Source organism: Scaptodrosophila lebanonensis, unplaced genomic scaffold (genome assembly GCF_003285725.1).
Source record: "Scaptodrosophila lebanonensis strain 11010-0011.00,11010-0021.00 unplaced genomic scaffold, SlebRS2 tig00000053-arrow-pilon, whole genome shotgun sequence".
Taxonomy (NCBI): Eukaryota; Metazoa; Arthropoda; class Insecta; order Diptera; family Drosophilidae; genus Scaptodrosophila; species Scaptodrosophila lebanonensis.
In genome coordinates this window covers 3974095-3998987 of record NW_022060548.1, presented here as the reverse complement: position 1 = coordinate 3998987, position 24893 = coordinate 3974095, and the positions used below count along the sequence as shown (strand labels likewise).

General features: G+C 39.2%; 3 protein-coding genes across 7 annotated transcripts; 1 reads left to right on the top strand and 2 right to left on the bottom strand.

The window, feature by feature from the left end:
• Positions 1–384: 384 nt before the first annotated feature.
• On the top strand, positions 385–1710 carry LOC115624380. Its single transcript, XM_030519087.1, has 3 exons — positions 385–566; positions 624–1380; positions 1452–1710. The coding sequence occupies exons 1-3, from the start codon at positions 421–423 to the stop codon at positions 1683–1685; spliced, it is 1137 nt and encodes a 378-aa protein (XP_030374947.1). The 5' UTR covers positions 385–420; the 3' UTR covers positions 1686–1710.
• Positions 1711–1892: 182 nt separating this feature from the next.
• On the bottom strand, positions 1893–21718 carry LOC115624379 (protein unc-79 homolog). 5 transcript variants are annotated; one of them, XM_030519082.1, is made up of 30 exons: positions 21642–21718; positions 21319–21427; positions 21125–21244; positions 20907–21068; positions 20676–20846; positions 20182–20277; positions 19931–20116; positions 19181–19873; positions 18460–19116; positions 18129–18400; positions 17956–18057; positions 17748–17892; positions 16709–16765; positions 15718–15797; positions 15288–15350; positions 13313–13421; positions 12623–12828; positions 12398–12546; positions 11325–12058; positions 9836–10651; positions 8227–8494; positions 7519–8164; positions 6771–6863; positions 5398–6708; positions 4576–4754; positions 4364–4518; positions 3596–4311; positions 3133–3311; positions 2423–3068; positions 1893–2066 (listed from the first exon to the last, which is right to left on the bottom strand). In XM_030519082.1, the coding sequence occupies exons 2-30, from the start codon at positions 21371–21373 to the stop codon at positions 1893–1895; spliced, it is 9240 nt and encodes a 3079-aa protein (XP_030374942.1). In that variant the 5' UTR covers positions 21374–21427; positions 21642–21718. The 5 variants fall into 5 exon arrangements, with proteins under 5 accessions (XP_030374942.1, XP_030374943.1, XP_030374945.1 ...); XM_030519083.1 differs by having other exon boundaries at positions 10574–10651; XM_030519085.1 differs by lacking the exon at positions 15288–15350 and having other exon boundaries at positions 10574–10651.
• Positions 21719–23437: 1719 nt separating this feature from the next.
• LOC115624170 lies at positions 23438–24821 on the bottom strand. Its single transcript, XM_030518767.1, has 2 exons — positions 24479–24821; positions 23438–24022 (listed from the first exon to the last, which is right to left on the bottom strand). Exons 1-2 carry the CDS (start codon positions 24726–24728, stop codon positions 23655–23657), a joined length of 618 nt encoding a protein of 205 aa, XP_030374627.1. The 5' UTR covers positions 24729–24821; the 3' UTR covers positions 23438–23654.
• Positions 24822–24893: the final 72 nt, after the last annotated feature.

Here is a 24893-nt window from a genome sequence, read left to right as displayed (position 1 = left end):
GATGTTAATTGGTTTTATTTTTCGATTTCAAACTCAAAGACTGCTTGTTTAAAAACAATTTGATTGCAATATGCAGTCGCCCTGTTTATATAAAAATATTCATTGACTAGATATACATATATACTTTTTTTTTACTAACATTATCCTTTTGTTATTATTTATTCCATATTTTTTATTAATAAAAATATTTATAAAGATAATATGACTGGATTTTTTATAGAGATTCATTTAATATTGTTTAAGGAATATCATCAATTCAAATAGTTCATAAACGGCTGAAGTTTAATCTTAAAATCGATATATTGGACAGCCATCATCGGCTATCGATAGGAGGCATTCAAGTTATATGGTCACCCTATAGTCACATACGGCGGCAAACATTTGCACAATTCATTGCCAGTTGTAAAGTAAACATAAATAATGGGTGATGAATACGTGCGTCCGCCATTAAGCAGAATTCCCGGCACAGTTAAGCTTAAGGAGCAACACAGCAAGGACTTGAAGACGCTTAGCTATAACGAATTGCTGGAGATGAAGGATCGTCAAAGCAAATTCCTGACATTCAAGTAAGCATGAAGAATAAAATAATTATCAATTAAATTCAATGTGTTTCGTTGCAATAGAAAGCGTTTGCAACTGTTGCCAGACAAGGGGAAACGCCTACAGGAGTCGTACGATAAACTCTTAGCTGAGATTGAACGTCGCAACGATGTCAATGAGGCTGCGGAACTTCTCTCCGAGCTTAATATTGCGTCCAAAGGGAAGACAGTGCTTAACAATTTGGAATGGCATGGTCGGTTGTTACCCAACGATGGCTCGTCGCACGTGGCCGACATCCTGGACAGTGACGATGAGCTCGAGATGGATCCGTTGCGAATAATTGCTCAAGGCACCATGCACGAAAAGCAAGTAAAGATAATACCGCCGCCTGCTTCGCTAATCACAGCTGCCGATTTGGCGGATATAGCTGCCTTTACTGCAGAATCAAATACACCTTCACCAGACTCGGTGCTGGCGGGACAAAGCGACATATCTGCCAGCGATTCCGCAGCTGAACATCCGCCAATAGAAGCTGACCTGATTGAGATTGATGCTGCCAAGTTGGGAAAGCAGCAGCCGACCACTGAGCTGGAGCAACATGCTCTCTACTTGATCGAAAAGACAGAAATGCAAACAGTGCACAAAGTTCGCGAGAAGTTCAAACCCTATCGCACAACCATTTCCAATGTACATGATCCGGATAAGGAGCGGATTCGCAAAAAGAGTAAGCACTGGGAGATAACTGCGGCCACGCCCCCACTCATTCAACATAAAGAGGCGCAAATGGTACCTCTGGCTGAGTCCGCAATGCTTCAGACCGACTATATAAGAAAAGTGAAGGTTTGTTCAACCAGCCTAAAATCATTTGTCTATCATTATGAAGCTAATATTAATACTTATCACATTTCCAGGACTTGCGTGAGAAACAAGCTGAAGAGCATTTAGCCAAGCAGCTAAGGAATACCACAATACGTCTACCCGAAGAGTCTATACTGAAAACGAAAAGCTCTTTTCAAGCATATCGTAATCCGCGCACTGATTATCTCATCGAGGGCAAGCAGCGTGTCAGCGAGCAGGAAGAGGTCCAGGACCCCAGCATTGCGGAGAAAGCCGCTAGCGGCATTAACTATGCCGTCTACAAATAATATCGAAATAAAGCTGTAACATTCACATCTATTTATTTTTGTTAGTCACAAATACGCGGTAAATTATGTAATTTTCGATGCTACAAACAACATGGAGCTGTGCTCAAGCAACTTTTAATTAACATTGTGCTAGGTTATCGTAAGACTTTGTAGATTAGTCAGTTGTATTAGATATCCAATAAGTATAGCAGTTTGGCAACATACATTTTAAATCGAATAGAACTGTGTGGCTGTCGAGGCTTGCAGCTCTATCTGGCCCATTTTAAACTGGAGGCGTTGCAGCCATTTGAGTAGAGCTTCCGACTTATGTGCCTGTTGTTCCTCATAGTCGGGTGCATAATCGCGTACATTTTGTAAACGCACGTGCAAAGTATCCGATAGCTGATTAAGAGTAAAGAGATTAATCGACAGATTGACAAATGTTACATCAACTTTCAGAATAAGAAACCCATTAAACAGAAAATACAGAAGTGTGAGAATACGAAATAAAATGTGTATAAATTAGTTTGCAAAAAATTATAACATCATCTAAGAATTATTAACCGAATTTTCACAGATTTGTTAACAAAAATGAGAACCGGTTTTTTTAATTCTACTTCCGAATTGCGCAAAGGTAACACTTTTGATTTGGTCGGATTTGAAAATAAAAACTGAAACTTTTAAAGTACAGGCAAATGCAATAAACTGAATTAAACTATTATAATTAAATAAAATTAACTTTATCCTTGTAAGCTTACCTGCGTTTGTGAGGACAGCACCGGACTCCACATGGGCAGCAATTTGCCGAGCACCGTGGAATTGGTTTCTTTGAGAGCCTCCAATAGACTCAAAAAGTGCAAATTAACCATTTCGGACAGCTTAGCATTGGCGCTCTGGGTTTGAAAGTCGGCACTGGACTGTGCATGCATGTCCTTGCTGGCCGGCTTGGCATGTGAGACCAACTGTAGAATGCACGGAGTAACCTTGGCCCAGAACTCGAACAGTACACCCAAAGTGCTGCCCTCGATATTGCTGTTGGTATTGTGCGCCATTTGCTCCAGATAGACAGTCCACAATTGGCAAAGGGTGAAGGCATGAAACAGCGATGACATGTGCAGGACGGAAGCCTTCGATTGCTCGGCGAAGCCAGCGAATATGACTTGGATGTGATCGGCTATGTGGCAACTGGCCTCCTGAGGCACAGGCTGCGAATAGGTTACTCCCTGATGTTGATAGTGAACGCTAGGCGCTGGTGGTTGTCCTTGCTGCTGCGGGGGTGGTGTGGGTGGTGGCAGGGCTTGGGTTTCCGCGCGTCGCTGCATCAGAGCCATGTGTGTGAGTGAGCCGAGCAACAGCCACGATAGCAGACGCATATGCCCCACGCACTCAGTAAACTCCTTCGGTCTGAAAAGGGAGCACAAATATTCATTTCCAGCCTTCAGTACTGTGTTTGTTAAGCGCCACTTACCCTTGCTGCAACGAGGAAGGAGCATTGTTGAGCCAAGGTAGATAGCGTGTGACTGCCCTGTTGTCTCGCGAATTCCCGCGCGACATTTCCAGCGCCAAATATTGCGCCACGGCACCCTTCAACACGCCTCCGAGGGTATCTTCACCCAAGCCATTGGAGGTTTGTCCATTCTTGAAATTCTAAAGTAATTAGTACAGAGTTAAAAGTATTTTAAGATAATAATAATATTGTGAACTTTCCATATTTGTCGACTGAATATACATAAGTATGTACATTTATATAAATAAACATTCATTAAAAATAAATAACCCTTTACATAAAACAAAAAACATTCCTTAACATTATTCGATTAGAAAATCAAATTAAGATTACAAATCTATGGACGGTTGATGGGATATTAAATAGTTTTTAGCTGTCGAAATCGAAAATGAAGGGAACTGACCAAGGATGTTAGAAATCTCACCTTAATTTTGCTGAGCGTATGAAAATCAGCTAGAAAATCGATGACGTCGTTACTAATGTACTGCCTTAAGCAGTCGGCGGCATTTGTGGTCAAGGCTGGTGCCGTCTCTGGCAGACCAGGCAGGGCTCCTGGCGGCAAAGTGCCACCGGCATCGAGCAGAACAAAACCAATGATCATCAGCAGATTATGATCAGGTATGTTGGATTTAAATTTAAGGGCCTGGACAAATTCGTAGATCATTTGACGGCAGAGCAAGTTTTTGTCGCGATCCTTATTAAAGGAGCGTGTATTCAGCGTGCACAGATCGTAAATGGTTTGGTATTCCAGATTCGTGTGCTGCACGCAATATGCCATGATTTTGGAATAGGGATCGAGCAGTGTTTTGGGCACACAATTCAAACGCAATGTGGATGCAATCAGATCCAACAAGTACTCAGGATTGCTTAGACTGGGCATGATGACAATAACCTGTCGTAGTAGCGATTCCATGGCCTGCATTGCCTGCGACCAGACAGCCAGACCCACTCCCGCCTCGACGGGCACACATTGCAAGTACTCGGCCATATTTCGGAAGATTACCGGCAGCTGTTCGACCGGTAGCGCCTTTTTGGAGGTCAACGATTCGCACACCATATAAATGGGACTTGTTGCATTCAAATCCTGAAAGTCCTGCAAGGCTTTGGCAATGCTGCGAAAATGATTGTGTCGTATTTTCACTGAAAATGGAGAAAAATTAATAAAGCTTTTAAAATATGAATCACTACTCACTTTTCATTTGCGTTTGGAACACCTGCGAGAAGATGCCATTCGGGGCCAGCTGATGAAGAACGCAGCGTATGAATTGCAGAGCCACAGCTTGGGCGCTGCTTGCCAGGGGCGGCCCATTCTCCCCCTGCCACGCATGTGTACAGCTTAGGCATATGCTGAGGTTAAGAGGGAAGTTATTTAAATTTCGCAGGATATGTTTAAGGTTTCTGTACCGTGATGTCATGGTTAGTATCTCTGGTAGAAATGGTGCTGCTATAGCGGGCTCGCGATGTATAAACGTTCCCAGTATGACTATCAAAATGCCGATCTCCTCATCCGTGTATTCTTCAATTACGGCGCCGCAATCCGAGCAGCGCTCAACCACTGTATAGTCGCCAACGCGACGTGAGCTCTGTTGGGATGAGGATTACAAATTTGTATTATTAATAATGGAAATATTTGGAAATCAAATGCAAGTTAAAATTATTAAAGCACTTCTTAATTCCACAAGTACAAGTATTGTACTTCTTAATTGTGATTACACCAATTCATATACTAAGTAAATACATATATCTGGATATTGTTTAAATATGTAGGTAAGAAGTGCTTCAATTATTCAAGAAATGCTCAGAAATTAATCCTTATTAATCGTTAACTGACGATTGACATTTTCAGGTCCAATAACCTGGTCCAAATAATAGTAATTACCATAATAATACCATATGGTTCGGCTTAGCAAGTAATAATGATTTAGAAATAAGTAAAATAATATGCTATACAAGTAGATCACTTCTTTTCAAAGACAATCCTTGTAGGTGCTCAAATGACTAATTCAAAATAAAATTCTGGCTTATATAATAAGTCCATGAAATGTTCTTTAAAAAGTGTTGTTTTTTTCCGAAATAGTTCAAAAATAATTCCTCATTCACTCCCTCAAAAGAACTAATAATTTCTAATTCTACAACAAATAACTGATTTCCGAAGAAAAAGTAACAAAAATCGGTGAATTAATTTAAACAATTTCATAATAATTGTTTGATATATCTACGACTTACTCCGCGATGTGCCTGCGCTGATGGGCCCGCCTGTGAGGTGTGTCCATTGGCCGTCTCTGGTGCTTCGTCGGCATCGTCGTCATTATCCTCGGCTGGTTGGAAGGGCGGTGGTGGCCATGATCCGGCAAATCGGGAGCGTATATCTGGTATGGCATTTGTGTCCACATTGAACGGCGCTAGTTTCTGACGGGGACGCTTTATACTGCTGCCAGTTGCGGCTGAGGTGCCTGCCGCATGTTGGCGATCACTGACATGTCCGGGCGCATGCGCACCACTTCTTAGGTCATGTGAGACATTCTTCAAGATAGAGGTGTGTAGATCTGGTTGTTGTTGGGACTGCGCAGTTGAGGGCGCAATCTGGGGCTGAGGCGCATTGGGATTGGGCGGTGATTCGAGCGCGACTTGTTTGATTAGACGACGCGGCGATGCAGTGCGACTGCTGGGCGTCACATCGTCCTTGGTGCTCTCGGAAACATCCAGGCTGTCCTGCTTCAAGTGACTTATGTCGGGCAAATGGAGACCCTCGCGCACACGTTCCACCAATGCGGCCACTGAGTCCTGTGTGCCAATCGGCAGCAAACGCTCCGGAGTGGGTATCTCCAGCTGGGCAATGTTCTTGGGCGGTGGCAACAAGGCAGCATCGGCCTCGTCACGCGGATTGGGCATGACGTTCATCTTGGAGAGAGGCGAGTCGGGCGAGCCATAAGTCTTGTCCGAGCGCTTAAGGGATTTGGTTTGCGATTTCTTATGACGCGTCTCCTCTGCATTAGAAGTGGTGTTGGATGAGGATGAATTGCCAGCGCTGCACTCGACAATCGTCTTGTGCCGACCAATGGGCTTGGAACTGCTAGCAGCCGCCGCAGCAGAAGCAGCAGCTGTGGTTGTTGGCTTTCCAGCACTGCCGGAGCTGCTGCCGTTGGTGGTCGAGCGACTGCCACTACTGGAACCGCTTGCCTTAGCCTCGCTAATCTTGCCCGTGGGCACTTCCTGTAGAGCTCCCAGTGCCTTCAGATGATTTGTGGCAATGGCTGCGAACATTTTCGAGGTGGAGGCGGCCGCATTCTCCAGCGACTTATTCCTCACAGTCACAGCGCGATGCACATCCACCGGAGGACTTACGATGGCCGTCTCTGCGGTCTCGGCGCCCACCAAAGGTGTAACAATCATACGCACACCCTCCTGCAGGCTGTGGCGAGTGTGTGTGGTCACAACAGTGGTGCTGACAGTCTCACTGGTTGTTGCCTTGATTTTCGTTGTATATGTATCGCCAGTTTTGGTTGTAATCATAGATTTGTGTACCTTGGTGGATTTCTAAACCAATTTTGATCAATTTAGGCTCTTTTTTGAGGTTAAATAGTTTTTGTAGTAAATACCTCTTCGGTGTATTCCAAGCCTCGGCGATGGCGCAGTGTTTCCAATTTGGCGGGCATCACATCCTCAAAGTGTATGGTGTCATCAAAGGAGCCCTTAAACAATTAAATATAAATTTTAATAAAGATTAAAAACATTTAACAAATTTTAAAAAATTAACAAAATATTTTTTGATTATTCATTTGTAAATTTAAATATCACCCATGAAATAGTTTTCTCTTTTAAAGAGACATTTTCAATATATGTTCATATATGCGGAGAATGTATTATCTAACAATTTGGTGGTTCAGTTCGAGTATATTTTTGAAAAAAGTAGATATTTACTTGTATTTTATTTAACAAACAAAAAGCAAGTAGATCTTCCAATAAATTCAAACTTAAAGAACTTGAAAAATATACTACTTATAGAACCTGAAAAAATCAACAAAGTCCAATTTAAAAGTTAGGAAAATGTTTTAAAAGAAAATACGAGGCAAAATAAATAGAAGGCTCAGCGAAAGCGAATTGGGGAATTTTTCTTTTTACCCGCAAACGCAAATCAAAACTCAAATTGTAAGATACTTTCTTTAAAATAAGATTCAAAAGCAATAAACTGAAAGAGGAAATTTTGAAAATTTATAAACGGAACGCGATATTTTGGGAAGCATAAACCGAAATCTAACGCGATTCAGCTTGACATCGAAAGTGGGAGGACGTTTAACTAAATTCCGAAATGAAATCTGTTTAGATCGTATTTTTTCCCACTCTTACCGGGGCGCTGCTGCCGTGGAGAGTGCTGTCAGATAAATCGCTTTCTGGTATGGCCACCAGCTCCGATTCCGTTTCATCAGCATCCAGACTGGAGTCGTTGTATTTGCGGAAAGCGTGCTGCAATTTCGGTGTGAAGGCCACATTCTGTCCCTTGCTTTTGGACGCTGCACTGGTGCCCTCGGATGGAAACATGGGACTCGCCGGCGGACTGGCTTCCTTGTCATCCGGGTCTGTGCCCAGCGAAGGCTGGCTGACGTCCCGCGACCGTGCTGCTCCACCCACGCCCTGTATATCCAAAATCGTGGTGGTTGGTATGCGTCGGCATTGATGGAAATGTCCGCGCATGCTATTCATAATTATGCGTATAGCCGAGATCACATAGCCGCTGAGTGGGGGCTGTGTGTATGAGTATTTGTAGAGCACTACGAGCAGGGTGAAGAGCCAATTTCGACGGGGATACTGCTCCAAATGCCATAGCGAATAGTTGAATACCAAGTTTTGATACGAATCGCCCGACGTATTTGTGGGATTAGGCGCGTACAATATGATTTGCATGACCGAAGGCAAAATTAGGCCCCCAATTAGATGATTCTGATCCAGAACTTGGGGTAAGTTGGCCAGGAAGGCATTAAAGACGGCAGAAACGCTGTTCAATTCAATCAAATTCAAATAAAAATTAACACAATTTTTAAAATATATTCTACTCACCGCAGGGAGTCTGGCGAGGTGTGGAATGTCTTGTCAATTTGATTATGGCCCAAAAGCAAAAACAAATGTTTCAATACAATATTCTGGGTCCTGGTAACGGGCTTGTCTTCCGAGGGAAATGCCTGATCCGTCCGTGACATAAATTGCATTAATAAAAATACTAGCAAGTGTATGGTCTCACGATCCGATTCCTCCAGCTCTGTTATGCGACTTAGAAGCCCAATCAGATGGTCATCATTCAGGCCGCCCAGTGAGTGGATGTGGCCATCTAAGTGCAAGGGAAGTATCTCATATTAAAATTATATCTACAGATTTTCAGAAGTATTTTCAAATTTTGAGATACACAGCAAGTTTTTTGTTTTCATGGACAGCAACATGCCAATTGCACAATTAGATTCGAATTTATAAATGTATGTACACAAATGATTAGAGAGTTAGCCAATTAGAATTTGATTTTGATATTTCTTTCTTTTTTGGTTTTATTTTTATGGGTTCGCACAGCCAAGATATATATATAGAGAGAGACAGATTTGTTGAGCATACGTACCAGTTCGGAAGGGTACACTTAAAATGAGTTGTTTGTGTATGAAAAGCAGAGTTACATTGCACAGCACTGGCTAAATAGATAACATTTAGTACTAGATGTTATGATTAATGATTTGTGATAAGGCTTTAATGAGGATGAATGAATGGGAAATGACCATGCGAGGGAAACAAGCAAGAATATTGGCTAGAACGAGCAATTCGGAAACTATTGTATTTAAAGAACTTAGAAATAAAAAATTGTACAGACAAAACCAATACGTTCATTACCATATATTTTTTATGCCAACAAAAATGTTTTCCAACGTGCAGAAGACTTAAAAAAGTATAAGTATAGGAGGATCCGTTCTAATCAACTGCCTAAACCATATAGTAACTCAAAAATGTATGAAGCTGTTTAACTACAGTCTAACTAACTTCATCTATATAGAATTAACTATTTGGCTAATTTAAAAAATGTTTAATTTAAATACTTTATCTAAATTTATTGTATTAGATCATGTTCATAAAAAACGTTGATATTTGAAACTTTTTATAATATTTGTAGTTGAAGCTATTGAAGATTCATTCTCAAGATTTACGAATCACAACACTTCTATCCCAAATGATCTATCACATATAAATTAAATACAAAATCTAGGAATAGTATTTATTATGAGAACTATCAGGCAAATAATTTAGAAATTAGTTTTTTTGATATACCTTTGTTGTAGAAATTGTTTAATTTAAATTATTTGCCTCCCTGGCCATACCTTTAGTTATAGACTAACAGCTATCTTGTTTGGCTTTTCAAAATCGCGCCAATATAGTTTTTTTAAGGAACCGTCAACTATTTTACAAATTGTTATAAATAGATTATTATTTTCGGCTCGCTTGCTCGCGTCTATTTACACAATTGAGTAACATTTTTAGTCTACTGTTAAGCGTAGTGTAATAAGGCAATTAGAAAATATGATAAATGATAAATTGTGAAGGATGGGGAATAACACATTAAAACGTCGAGCGCACACCACTTGGGATTACAACGACGATTGTAGCTATGCGACACACATGCTCTACAACCTACCTGGGTTGGCGGTGGTGCCTGTGGTGCCAGCAGTGCTGCTATTGGTAATTGCATGTGGTGGTGGTGCAACATCACAAGTGCAATGCATTGGAAATGTCAGAGCCGAGGGACTGGGACTGGGCGCTGGCACAATTGCGGGTTGTGCCGGCAACAGATTTGGTGCCGAAGGATGTTTTTGGAAATGGGAATGATAAGAGGTGGCAACTGCGTGGCTAGTACTGCTCATAGTAATGGATGGTGTTGCAACTGCCGATGTTCGTTGTGGCTCTGCCTGCTGGTGTTGGGAGAGCGTCGTCGACGAAGTCTGGAATGTTTGCTGAGCTGCCTGGGAGCGCAGCATTATTTCAGCCTCTTGGAGCGTCGGCATTGGACTATGATGCGTTTGACTAGGCGGTACACAATGCACTAAATACTGATGGCTTTGACTATGAGTAGAGGATAACGTTGATGTGGTCGCTACTTGTGCACTACTACCGGCATGATGCTGGTGATATTGGTGGTGTGGGAGTACATGTGGGTGTGGTTGTGGATGGTGTGATGCATGTGTGTGGTGGTGGTGGTGGTAAAGGAATGCGGTGTGTTGTGTGCTTGGAAAGCTCTGTGGCTGGTGTACGGGACAGGGCTGGTGTGTGACCTTGGCACGTGTATGTAAGGTGTGCGTGTTGCCAGTTGTGGCCAAACTATGACTAGCTGTATTTGCTGTACTTTGGTTGCCACTACTACTGCCTAAAAACTGACCCAATCCGAACCGCGACGTTTTCCGCTTAAGTATGGGCGCCGACACCTGACGACTGTAAATTTTCTCCTTTTCGGGCACTGTAAGTAAAATATTTTGAAATAGATATTTTAATTATAGTCCATGTAATACCAACATTAAAAAAAAAAATAAACGATAAATTCTAAAAAAAAAAAAATGTATAGATGTATAATAAACTCCCTTAGTCGTTTAACTTAAATAATCATTATCTACATATATCAACTATAAGATATAGAGCTTAGATTTTAATGATGAATCTTTAGAATATGGTGGGGAAAAGGAAAAAAACATAATGAGCAATAAATTATTTTACTGAATATAACATTCAGAATATAACATTCATTTAGAACCGATCCTTTCGATGACAACTACATAAGATAGACAGGCTATATATGTTTTGTGATAAACTTGATATGCGTATAGATAAGACGCGTATACATGACAAATTTCATATCACTAGCTGTTTTGGGTCAAAAGTTATCGATGTTCATACAGACAGACAAACGAACAGAACGTACCGTCGCGACGGTCAACCGTACATATCTATAGTATACCGATTCGTCTCGTCGTGCTGCTACGCCTCGTTCTGTCTCTCATCTTTCATTATTCAAGTACACGGTTCACATATATTGTATACAAATACTTTTCTAAATAATTAATATTCTCACTTAGAGTAGGATTGTGATATCTAAGAACATGAATAATCATATCAATATTTTGTATTAGATTTACCAAATTTAGAGTCCTGACGCGGTACCATGCTCGCTGGTGCAGACATTGTGCGTTTGTAGGGCCATTTGGTGCCAAAGGAGGCGCTCAGGGTCTTGGCCATACTACCACTGGTGTCGGACTGACTGAGAGCCTCTCGTGCTTTCAGTATTTTTGCCGATAATGCTTCGCTGCCATTGTCCGAGTTGCGCAGATCACGCAAATATGATATATCGCCACATTTCTCCAAATTGATTTGTGCCTCGACGAAAAGCGTATCAAAGCGATTTAGAAAGAATTCCCAATTGAGCATTTTGCGATCGGATAGGGAGTTGTGGAGCTGATAAACGGATTGTAATACCACCGGTCTATCCACAATGAATAGATCGAATTGTGACTCCAAGCAGAAGAGCAGTGACCGTATTGCCGTATCATGTATGGTTCCGATATAGAGCGTGGCACGCTGTGCCACATACACATTGATGTCATCCATGCTAGCGATTAGATGACAGAATGCAGTGGCTAGGGCCGTTTGTAGGCCCACTTCGGTGCGCAACGGCGTCGAATCCATAAAACGTGTAATCACGGTTACTCGTTCCACTGCTGTGAAGCGCACACGCCAGTCGGTGTCATGAAAGGCCTCCTGGACCACACGCCAGAAGACATCGGAGCCCAGCGGCAGGGTAATGCAATGAAGTAGCAAGGGCACGCCCACCTGACAGATGTGCGAGTGCTCGGCATTGCATAACTCCCACAAACTGAAAGAAAGGAAGGGAATGTGAAATAATTATAATGGATGTCTTTCTTTAGAAAAAGTTTACTCATTAAAGATAATGAGAGCAGCGCTCTTATACATAATCAGGAATCAGCCAATAACTTAAGGGAACTGAAAGTTTTTGTGCTAGTAGGAGTATGGCATTGGTCTTAAATTCCCGAAATTATTGAAATGTGTAAGATATCTTTCCGCCTATTAACTTACTTATATAAAAAATACGTCTTTGGCTGATTTTGAAAATAAAACCCAAAATATAACTATTAAGCTATTTGTTTAGCATGCCAAATTGCAGCCGATAAATAGATTTGAGCTTTCCACTCACTTTTTGATCAGCAAATTTTCCTGACACCATATGAAAAAGCCACGCTGTTCGCGAGCTGCCTTCGCCAAAGCATCGCCATGCAGTGCCATTGTATTCAGACATTGTAGTACGTAGTACAAAATCTCTGGCTTCTTGATAGTGGGTATTTCCTGAGAAGATGCGAAATAATAACAATTAATTCTATTCAAAATCTGAAATATACTAGTATGCATAATGTATACGCACTGTTAGCAGCTGATGTATGTACTGAAGTGTTTGGGGCAGCTGATCGAGCGTGAATTTGAATTTTCCCACAGATGTATGCCAAAAGTCGTCGCTATCCTCCTCCTCTTCATCGTCATCGGAGCCGCTGCCATCTTCCCCAGCGCCGCTGCCATTCACACCATTCTCGCCCATTACCGAGGCTTTCGTAACGCTGACATTGGCGCTGCCTGTGAAGGATTAAAATGGGTTCAATATGTTGGTTCAAAACAGGCAGTATTCAAATTAGAAAACTATTCAAAAAATAAAAAATAAAATGAAATTTACATTATTATTATTTATTTACTTTAAATATTTTACAAACCCTTTAATGGATGATTCACGTTTTGTTTGATTTTCTTTTCTTTATGCAACCTTTCTAAAAAGTTTTAATAAATGATTTTTAATACCGATCTTCAAAAGTAAATTTCTATTTTCGCAGATCATCATTTGAAATTTATTTATTTTCATAAATAGTTTCCAATAACGACCTCTTCATCACGAATTGTGAGATCCCACTTTAACCAACGTTTTTTAAAAGGCAGTTTTTAATAACTCAAAACTATTTAAACATTTCTTAAGCTACAATATAAAAAACCCGGGAAAATTATGAATATTTATTAATAATACCAAAGAAAGAATTTACAATATAAGAACATTTTCATTTTTACTTACCCACATCGGCATCGGACAGTGTTATGGAACGTGCTATGGCTCGATCAGATGGCAATATAGATGCCAAATCCAGCTGCTCTGAAACAGTTTCTACTGTGGCCGTCATGATCTGTGTGGAATAGCAAATGCTTTGGCATTATGTCGCATATTTTATGGTAAGCATATAAAGCATATCATATTCATATTTACACGTTATTTTACATGTGATGTACATTATTTTACATTCCTTACACATACGAGTAAGTAGGTACACATGTATGTAGTATGTAGATAAATGCATTTCTTTTGTTTTGTTTTTCACATTTCTGGTTACACTTACACATCCATTATAAAGTGTTCTTATTATTGTTTTGTGTTAGAAATTAAGTAGATTACATAAAGATTACATAACACATGTAAAATTACATCAAATTTAAAGGTCTTGTGCATTGTTGATTTATTTGTGATTGGATTTATCAATTTATTGGGTGTGGCTATCAAAAAAAATTGTGGTTGTGCTGTACATTGAACATGCTCGAACAATGATTATAATTGAAATGAAATCGAAACGAATTAGCAATAAACGTAATATTTACATGTAAATAAAGGATATGTGAAATCAATTAGTTATAATTATGAAATCGAATTTTACACCTAATAATTTGTTTTTTTTTCTGTTTCTTGTTGTATTCCATATTTTTTATTCACACACATACAAGATACTTTGAGACACAGTAGTAGTGGAAAGGATCTTAAAAAATGAATAATGTAATAAAATTCTATAGCTTCGTATTACAGCTAGGAAAAAAACGCCTTGAGCTCTAAATGCTATAACAATTTCAGAACCCTAAATGCTCTTAAAAAAACACATTTTATTAATGTTTGTAAAAACCAATACAACTATTCTTTATTAAAAAATTAAATGGCTCAAAAGTTGCATTTACAACTCCTCACACGACTTCTAATGAGACAAGAACTGTCTCTATAAGGTACATCCCAAAGTATACAGGACATTAAATAAAACTATATTAAATAAAATATTATTTCCGGCGCCACATACATATTTATATTGACTTTGTTATTCAAGAACAACATTGATTGACATCTCGTTTAAAAATCATGGGAATCGAATAATGTTGGTTTTCTAAAATTCGTGATTACACTGACAATGCAGTCGAGAAAGTACTTGAGTTGATCAAAATCCAGGCACAATAAGGTACATACTATATCCATTCATCGTATCAAATCCGAAAATTTTGACTGTTTTGTTTTGATCCGCATATACTATATTTACTGATAACCAGAAGTGGCTCGGGGAACCAAAACTTCTACATATTGTGAAGCAATGTCAAAGTTTCCAATGGAAGTAACCAAATGGGCCGAAACCCAAGAAAAGTCGCCCGGAGAAGTCCAAAGTAAACTCAATGTTGATTTGATTCAACGATTCAAAGGAAATTATTGATCGGGAATTCATTCCATCTCTGAAGAGTGTGTCGGCTGATGGTTTGAAGTGCAAGTTGAATGGGGGTTATTATTTTCAATAAAATAGATTCATTTTGCCAAAATATCAATTCTGCCTTCTTGTTTTTAAATAGTCCTGTCTACTTTGGGAGCGTCCCAGTATTTTGTTGAGACTTAATTAAAAAGCGTCAAAGCTAATACATACATAGCTAGGTAAGTATTTAAAATTTGAATAAAAAACTAAAAAAAAATTGCACTAGCTGCGCTCACTAAAATAAGGAGAGTATTTTAAAAAGGAATGCAAGATTTCTTAAATTTGAAATTGAAATAAAAAACACTCTGTACATTTATATACACTTATCACGAAAGGTACATGTTGTTCTGATAATTAAAATATATGAATATTTAAAAAAGAATTTTACGAATGTCGAATTGTATACAATTTTTATGGCCAAATAAAAAAATAAAATGTTTATAGCCTTTAAAATTTTGTTTTTGTTTTTTTTTTTTTTTTTTTTAATAATGCACAAAGTACCTCGTCTGTGGCGTGAACTTTTCTCAATTCAATATTATCAACTGAATGCCCATTATCGTTATTCTATAAAAAATATATATAGAAAAAATGATAAACTCTTTGTATATATGTTGAAGAATTTTTGTTTGAAAACAAATGAATATAAGTTGTCGAAATAAAACGGAAAGGTAAAATGTAACGCTCACTTTAACTTATTTGTTGTTGCTGTAATAAATTAATTGGATATTTATAGCAAATATAGTACTTATATGGGGTGTTCATTTTTAATACCTACTTTTACAATAATATTTTGGATTGTTTTGTTTTTAATTTTGTATTGCATTTAAAAACTTTGAATTGAATATTGTTCTCAATAAAAAATGTCTTTAACTAAAGAACGTAAGAAATTTAAAGATTCTTATCGGATATGTGAATAGTTCGAAATACATACGGAACAGACATGGGGCATGTGTACGAGAACGCCACCCACGGAATGTGGCTCGGGTTGGGGCACGGCGACCGGCACTGGACCTTTTTAAAGAAACAATTATTCGCTAATTAGTAAATCAATAATTCGATTGCAGTGTAGTTGTGGCTAGAACGGAAATTGTTTAAATGGTCAATAAATTGTCAACATAACTCATGGCATTCACTAATCGAGCATGCATCCGAGTACACAATTCCTATGTTTTTTAAATATTTTTTTTAAATACAGGATACACTGTAAAAATTGCATGCAAGTATTTGGGTTTTATTAGTTTCAATATCAAGGACCTCAGTATGTGTGTACAGTTCCAAAACAAGAAGAGGTTGATTATAAGAAAACTAACTAATTTCGAAAAATAAAATGATGAGAATCGCATAGAAATCCGTATTAACACTTAAGTGAACGTTTCAGGGTTTCTTGTATAGCTGATATTAAAAATATTTAAACTGAACACACATACACACTACTACATAATAAATGATTGATTCGATTAGGAAACTTTGAAATAAAATTTTAAAGGTTGCGCTAGTATTCGGGTGTTCTTTCTGTTTGATGTTTGTGTGAGAGTATTACCGAACCGAAAGAAAACTGAACTAATTTGAGCAGTTGGTCAACTATAAAAGCGCTAGTGCTAAATTAGTATTTCTAAAACAGCTAAAGTGTTACTCAATTGTGCTAGGACGTGTGAGAGACATTGAGAGCGTGAAAGAGTTGTGTGGAAGTTTGGAAGTGTTGTGGTCTGTTCTGTTCTTAAGTAGGTGCAACTTAGTTTCATTTTGTTCAGTGTAGACTGAGAGTGTTTTGGTGAGTATAGGGGATTAAAGTTTAGATAATTGTTTGATTTGTAACGTAATGTTCAACTGATTAACAATGTTAATAGTGTAATGCAATTTGTAAGATTTTTAAATGTTTATGGTTTTGTAACGAATGAAAAATTTGCTTGTTGGTGCATCACCTGCCATTATAATAATTTTTCCATCGTCTGAAAAGAATTGATCTAGCTTAAAGATATCTGATAATGATTGATAGATTTAAATTTTAAGTTTTAGTATTCGATGAGTTGACGTATTTTGTTTGTATATTAGAACATATATTATTCAAAATTGACAAGTATATGTAGAGTATAGAGTAGGACGACATATTTGACAGAGCGATAGTTTGTGACAGAGATAGATAGATAGATAGATAGACAAATAAGTAGAAAGTTTATACGCGCGAAAAAGTGCGTGTGCGAGCGAGAGAGCGAGCGAGCGATCATTTTTGTATATAAGTAGTTTATACAGTAGACGCGCAATATTTGTTAGAGACAGAGAGAGAGAGAAAGATATACATATATGTAGAGAGAGACAGCAAGATAGACATTTAAATTAAATATATGTATGTGTACACAAGAGTAATAGGTAGAGAAACTGTTTCAACCAAATAGGAATGTTAATTTAAAAAAATCTTTAAAAAAATGCTTTTAATGAATGGGCTTTAGAGTTTTTTGTTTTTTTTTTTTTATGTCGGTCTGTGGAGTTAATTTTCATGAAGGATGTTTCTTGAGTTAATTTGGAACGTTCCAATGTTTAACGTTAGTCTGGAGCTTTGTTTACTATGATACGTTAATTTAGTTGGCTTTTTATATTATGTTCAAATAGATTACAGAGCATAGCAGTGCGGTTTACTAGAAGTAAACGTGGGATTTAGACTATATATAGTATATATTTTAAGGACGCTTCAAACGTCATGCCATTACCCGCACATGGTTGGGGCAATAGGACTAACTATGTATAGTAGTATATCGGTTTATATACAGTCTAATTTAGCTACAATTTGGGTGTCTTTGACTGTTTTTACTTTTACTGCAATTTGTTGTTACAATTTATAGAGGTTTATTGGGGTGGGTTCGTTCAAAACTTGGACGATTTTGCAATAGTTATAGTATATTACAACCGAGTTTGGGTAGAATGCGTAGGAAAAAATCAAAGGGGTTGAATATTTAAAGGCCTTACCTGCAAAACCGCCGAGTGGACCGAGTGGTATGGGAAGTGGTGCCATAGATAGCGAAACATCGCGCTCTCGGGTTTTTTCCTTATCCGATTCGGGTGGTGATTTACGTGAGGACTTTTCTTCCTCAATGATGTCCTCAATAGGTACCTAACAAGGAGAAGCATGAGCGAGGGACTTACAAGGCGGTTATCGATCGATCGATCAACTTACATCGGGCGGTCGAACGGGGTTCAGGGGTGCCATAAACTGTACCAATTTGGTGGAAAGCTGATGCCACATAATCGAGGCCTCACAGTAAGCACATTCAGCAACCTGAAAACGGTTCGCAACAAAGCAACATACTCGTATAGCTACTATATGTGCCCAAGTTAAGGAGAGCTTACCTTCAGCGAACACACATGACTGCTTAGACCCACCCGAGCTGCTGTTACCATACACTTAATCAGCCTCGACACATTCTCGCAGACACTTGTGTGTATGCCCATGTGCTGTTCCACATCCTGAAGCTCCATTTGCTTCAGCAGGATGTCCAACATGAGTATGCAGCAGGTGAGATTGTGCTCGGCATCGGTTGAGAATTCAGTGTGTCGGTTAGTGGGGCCCTCATCATCAGATATTGCCGAAGTGTTGCCAGAGTCGTCTTCCACAACGGGCGCTGAAAGGAGATTACCAAGGGGATTACCTCAAAGAAAACCCCCCTTTTCGGAAACTTACAAATCGAACTGCGTCTGGGTGGATTCGCCATATCAGCCTTTGCTTCTTTGCATGGCGTTTTGGGAGCTTTGGCTGTTGGACACGGTGGCTCCTTCTCCTTCTCACGCATGAGCTCGTGTTGTATGCCATATTTCATGATACGAACTCCATCGCCAAACATGGCAAACAGCTGAACCAGTGGTATCAATATTTCCAGTTTGGTCAGAATCTGTAGCCAATGCAAGGCCTGTTGTTGCACCTTGGCCGTTGTCTTCTCAAACCGTATGGCCACAAAATTGTACATCGTTTTCGCATCGAAGCCCAGGGGCGACATCTCTGGGTCCAATATTTTGCTCAGCACAATTTTTAGCTCATTCAGCTCCTTTTCGGCCACATCGTTGGTTATGGCCTCCATCCAGTGCGGCATAACGTAGTCCCATATTTCTGACGTTATAACCTCATAGGGCACCAGACAAATAAGACGTTGGAGACCCTCTTTTAGGTGACTGGTGCGTGAGGCCAAAGTCTCCCAATGTCCCCCGACACGTGCATATTCCGGTGGATGCGGCAGCAGACAGGCAATGAAAACGTTGTAATGTATGCGACAGATCTCCTTCAGCCAATTGCAAACATGATCGACTTTTAGCTTCTCAATGGTGCTCTCAATCTGACCGGCAGCTGTGAGTAGGGCGAAGAAAATATGATTTTAATGTTATCTATCCTGTACTGCGCTTGGGCTTACCATCATAGGAATAGGCGGTGACATGAAACCAATGGAAGAGCATGCTCAGAATTCGTCCCAATACCTCGACCGGCGTATCAGCCGTGGGTGTGCATCGTCCGACCAGCAACCAGATGCCATAGCGACCCAACATTTGGCGTTCCTCGAGCGAAATATTATCTGCAGTGCCGGTGCCGCCATTCTTCTTTGCGTCGCTGGAGTCCTTGCCCGGTTCGAAATTCAGGGGCTTGGCCTCACGCAACAAACTGACCACACACTCGACCATATGCATCTGCATCTCGGGATCCATTTGCCAGGCTGGCTGCAGACTGCGATGAACGACATGATCGCCGCCACGTCGGGAGTTATGGCGATTGCTGTGACACTGGGCACAGTATCGGATGGGATGATTGCCATTGTAGCTGGCGCATTCGGTGGAGAAGCAAATGGAGAAGGCGGACTTTTCGTTTGAGCGACAATTCTTGTTCTCGCACACCATAGAGACCTGCTGCATGGGATGCAGTATGTCGCCAAACTCCAAATTGGCGTGCTCGCGATGAATCTCATTCGCGCACTCGATGCACAGATAGAGTGGGGGCGGACAGTCTGGGGCGTAGGTGATGCTAATGCTGTGATCATAGCAGACTTTGGCGGCCTCCGCATTGCCAGCGTTCGGACAATGCTCCCGTTGGCAGGTGAAGGGCACCAAGTCGTCTAATGGAATGAGTTAATAAGACAACCATCTGGATTTTGCAATATGACAAAACTTACTCGTGAGTTTTGAAAGCAAGACCTTGCGATCAAAGAGATTGGCATCAAAGGCAGGCCAGTAGTAGAACAGCAGTTTGGCCGCAGAGGTGCGAGAGACAGCAGTGCCATAAGCGACAACGCAAAGAATGTCCTTCACCACATTGTGCTTCAGAGTCATCAGACATTCGAGCAGTTGACAATGATGGGCTGTACGCATACAAATAATATTAAATATATGTGGGTAGAACTAATCTATAGTATGGAATTCCCACCTGGATTATTAGAGTACTGCAACACCATCATGATGACCGAAGAGACCGACTGACAAGCCTGGCATTCCTGCTCGTCAGAGCCAGCAGTGCGGCGGGCTAAATGAAAAAAAGTTGAACCATAATTGTTGTGTTTGGAACCCTCCCTAAGAAATAAATATTTGAAATACGGGACAGCAAATAAGGATTATTTTGTTTGTTTTTTTTAAACGAAAAAATCATTCACTTATAGGAATTTTGATAGGATTTTTTATTTTTATTCATTCGCTCACAATTTAATGATTAATTTTGAGTTTTACTTTAAAGATGAGTCAATAATCACTATTGATGAGCAAAAAAAAACTTATAAAATAATAATTAGTTTTATTTTTGATAAAAAAAAATAAAACTCAAAGTATAACATAACAACACTTATAATGATTACAGTACCTGAAATACTTGAAATACTTTTTTCTAAGGGTAATATTTGAATAATCTGAAAGCTGTCTTGTACTTACTGATGGTGAATGGCAAGATATAGTAACAGAGTGCATTTACAATATCCTGATGTAATGCTGGTGGTAGTACAGAGATAGTAGAGCTTACTAGATAGGGTAAATTATCGATTAGATCCTTATCAAGGAAGGGTAGAATGCAGCTTAGACATTGGAGTAGAGCTTTGCCGAAAACTGTAAACAGAATTAAAGGAGGTGAGAGGAAAATTGTATCTCATTAAAATGATATATTACCGATTTGTCCATACTGGATGCAAGGTGCCACATCGATGAGCATAGTTAAAGCATTATAGAGATTGCCATATTCGAGATTGGGATAGGCAGACATGCGTGTGGGATCTTCTAGAGGATCGCGTATAAGATCGTGTGGCGAAGTGCGCACATCTTTAAGGACAGCTATAATGGGTATATTATAAGTACCTATAATAAAGTCTAGCTCCGATTGAACTTACTTAGTAGAGTTTGAGAAAAGTATTTAATATTGTTAGCAATATCAACACCAGATGGTGCAGGCAAGACATTGTGCAATAGACGTACATGGTATTCATGAAGGGCTCTCAATTTTGCCTGAACTGTGAGACAGAGAGCGAAATAAATTGGTAGATAAATTCCATAACTCTTGCTGAGACTTCTGTGGCATACTTACAGGCGGCAGCGCGAGTGCCCATGTTGATGAGTTGCACCTTAAAGCTGCCAGTCATTATATCAGACAAATCCTTCGCATTGCCGAAACTGCTGCCGAGGGACTTCGCATTCTGTAAATCAAACAACATTTATTAAATGTTAACAGTTTCATACAAATTATGGAATTTTCAACCGTTTTTCATGCCAGACACCCACGATTATGTAACCAGTGAGATGCTGTCAGAGAAAAATGCTGAAATTCCTTTTAAATTTCATTTGTAAATGCAAAATTCCATTAGCCACATCAAATCGACACCCAAAGCTCAAAGTTTTTCGTTAACTTACCTCGAAATTTGTTAGTTTTTTCAATAAATTTGCAATTTTTTACGGGTTTTACAGCGCACCGTGACCACGAAGAAAAATCTCTACAACTAAACTGTGCGTTGTATGTGAAAAAACTTCACACAATCGTACTTGGCTTGTGTGTATCTGGTGTTTAAGCGTTTTTCGTTTGCTATCTGTTGGATGCAAGGCGCCGTCGCAAAATTATTTCAAGTGCCTGAAATAATATCAATAGGAAAGCCATTAGAGACAATTTGATAATTGTTGTATTAAGAGTATTTTGTAAATATTATTAAGCTAGGATAATCTTCATTTAAAATCACCTTTTCAGTCGTAGAATTTAGTTTTTGTTGACTACATCCCGGGATGTGGGTGTTGACCCACTTTCTGGCACTCTGCTGATATCGGCTCACCCCAAATGCGACCAACAGCTGCCTTCTATCTGGGACATGCGCATATCGCGTGTTTACTTCCCATTTTCGCAGTGGCCGGCTTTTCATTTTTCCGCCGTCTTGGGCGTCACAACAAGTGTTTGTTTTGGCTTGGTCCGGTCCAAGTGTAAATATTTACTAGGGTTATCAGACGTGTCGAGTGCCGATTGTTGAGTCTGCGCAGTCCCTACCTTTCTGTTTGTAAATACTCTGAAGCTGTTCTGGTGAGTAGAAATGCAACAAGTTCGTGCTTTGGAGAGTTTTCACATGTGGTTGGGGTTTTTGTTTTGTTCCTATATACCGTAGCGGGGACTACAAATGAAGGACTGAGTGTCCTAGATGGTGAGTAATATGGTTAGTCCTTTTTTAACCGACTTTAAAAAAGCAGGAGGTTATCAATTCGTCCTTATTTATTATTTATTGGATTATTTAAAGCAAATTAAATGCAAAAACAAAAAAGTGTAATATTTACAAAATAAATTTTCAATTTAATACATTGTTAACCAAGAATACTTTTAAATAATAAAGGAAAATTATTATATATTAATAAACATTTATTTAATTAAATTATTGATGCTGTAAATGAGAAAACTGAAGCTCGCCTACAAATTCGAAATGTTTCAATTATTTAAATTGTATTCAATTTTTAATAAAATATTGATACTTCAGTCGAGCTATTCCCAGTTTCCAAACTAACTTCCGGCTCTGATTTGCATACGCCCCTGGCAGAAGCAATAAAATTACTAATAACTTATTTTAGAATTGACCGATTTGGATATCAGGCCGCAAATTATTATTTTGTAAACACTAATAATTATTTGAATTTTGCTTTTATTGTACAAATAGTATTTATTCTCTCGCACTCTGCGCTGGACTTAGTTTCTTTGAACAAAAACTAATTGAAAAGAAACTTACAACATGCTTTATACAATCTTGTATAAGGGAGGCGACTCCCCAACTTTACTGATTTATTTATTTTTTTTCAAAAACCAACAAAGTTCTTTATTAAAGCTTTACAATTAAATGTACACTTCCATTTAAATAGAAGTTTATTTGCTTGCGCAGGTTTCAGCAATTTTAAGGTTTCGCACATGTGAATAATTTCATAAAATTTTGTAGGGTTGCCAACACTTTGTCTGGCTTATGTGGTGCCCTTTGACCTCCGCCACAAAAGAGCCAAACTTGTTTTACCAAAACTATAGGGGGGGATGGAAATACAAACCAAGTCAGACATTTTAACAACTGATTTAACTGAACTGTGTGAACTGGCCAGCTCGTTTTACTAATCCAGTTAAGGGGTAGAAGAAGATAAGTTGCTTTTGCCACTAAAGTATAAATTTTTGTGGAAATATATAAATGGATAATAAATATTGCATTTAGATGTATATTTTTATTCATATACATAACTATTAAAGCGGAAATGTTTGTGAGCGTATTCAGAAAATACCTTGAATCCTATAAATTATGCTCATTATTAACAAAAAAAAGCATTTGTGTTGTACAGTGTTATGCCCATAACATCACGAAAACTGTGTTTGTGTGTGTGTGTCCAGTGTGGATGTGTATGCAGAATTAAAATCTTTGCCTAGTTGTTGCGCTCTGCCATCTGATCGGATAGTTCAACATCATCAGACAAGGCTAGCATTTGCACCTCTTCTATAACCTCAGGTATTGGATTGTGCTCCTCGGTGCGCTTGGGGATTGCAACTTGCGAAGCCGATCCGGCTTCTGAAATATGGTGAGCGGTCTTAAGTTCCTGCTCGTCCTCCAACTCGTCGGCCTCGTTTTGTTCCTGGACAGCAGCATTTTGATTTTTGTTAGCTGCCTGATGACGTTTGAAGATGTTTCGCCAATAATTTGAAAGTGAAGACTTTAATGTGGGCTTTGAGTTGGGCAAGGGTTTGCCATCAGCATCGACACCAAAACTGCTGCTAGTCGAGGGCTCATCGGCATCTGTAGGTAAAAAAAAATGATAAGAGAAAATGTCTTATCAGATGCTATTATTAAATGTTCCACCCGGCAAATAAATTGCACAAAAACAAAGTCGATAATGTCGATATATTAATCGATTTTTTGCTGGTGCATCTACATATGTCCAAAGAATTTGCCTGTTTGACCAAAATCGAGAATTAACGCAAGTTAAATGTAACTACTGAAACGTATAAATAAAATTCTTGGACAGAAAAAAAGTAACAAGAGCTGTCATTCAAGAGGTGTACGAATTGTCACATAAAAAGAGTAGGCGTTGGGAATTTAAAATTGTGTAAAAATTTCACAAAAAAGTATAAAACGACTGCAATTAGATCCAGAAAAGTATTATAAAAAAAGAATTCGCGAGAAAAAAAATGTTCTGACATTCATGGCATAATATTTTGTAAATGCTAATCTCTTAGTCTACTGAATGCTTACCCTGTTTGCTCGAGCCCTTTAGACGAGTCAGAAAACGACTAATGGTAGTGCTCTTCTTCACATCTATCTCGCTATCGGCTATATCCTCGACAGAATTCTCTGTATTGTCCGCCCCATCAGGATTGCCAGTTGGCTTCTTGCCTAATTTTAATAGACGCTTCAGAGTATTTGATTTGGGCTTTGCCGAATCAGTGCCCGCAGATGGCACGCTCTCCTGCTCGGCGAGCGGAACATCTTGCATGTTAGACATTATTCAATGTCCCAACAAAAATGAAAATTACTTTTATTTGTTTGCTCTCTGTAAATGTTCGTACTGCTTGTGATGTAGGAAATATAAATGTGACTGACTGGACGAAAGGGCCGGGATTTTGACACGTCTATGATTTGTAAGGCAGCGCCAACTACGATTTGTTGT

Bases quoted from the DNA above. Each gene is read 5' to 3' on its own strand.
- LOC115624380 (XM_030519087.1), top strand. From the start codon at position 421: ATGGGTGATGAATACGTGCGTCCGCCATTAAGCAGAATTCCCGGCACA. The intron at 567-623 runs GTAAGCATGAAG...TCGTTGCAATAG, and splicing joins AGCAAATTCCTGACATTCAA to AAAGCGTTTGCAACTGTTGC. The intron at 1,381-1,451 runs GTTTGTTCAACC...TCACATTTCCAG, and splicing joins ACTATATAAGAAAAGTGAAG to GACTTGCGTGAGAAACAAGC.
- LOC115624379 (XM_030519082.1), bottom strand. From the start codon at position 21,373: ATGACTGGCAGCTTTAAGGTGCAACTCATCAACATGGGCACTCGCGCT. The intron at 18,058-18,128 runs GTAAGCTCTCCT...AACCGTTTTCAG, and splicing joins GTCATGTGTGTTCGCTGAAG to GTTGCTGAATGTGCTTACTG. The intron at 8,165-8,226 runs GTGAGTAGAATA...TGAATTGAACAG, and splicing joins ACCTCGCCAGACTCCCTGCG to CGTTTCTGCCGTCTTTAATG.
- LOC115624170 (XM_030518767.1), bottom strand. From the start codon at position 24,728: ATGTCTAACATGCAAGATGTTCCGCTCGCCGAGCAGGAGAGCGTGCCA. The intron at 24,023-24,478 runs GTAAGCATTCAG...TTTTACCTACAG, and splicing joins AAAGGGCTCGAGCAAACAGG to ATGCCGATGAGCCCTCGACT.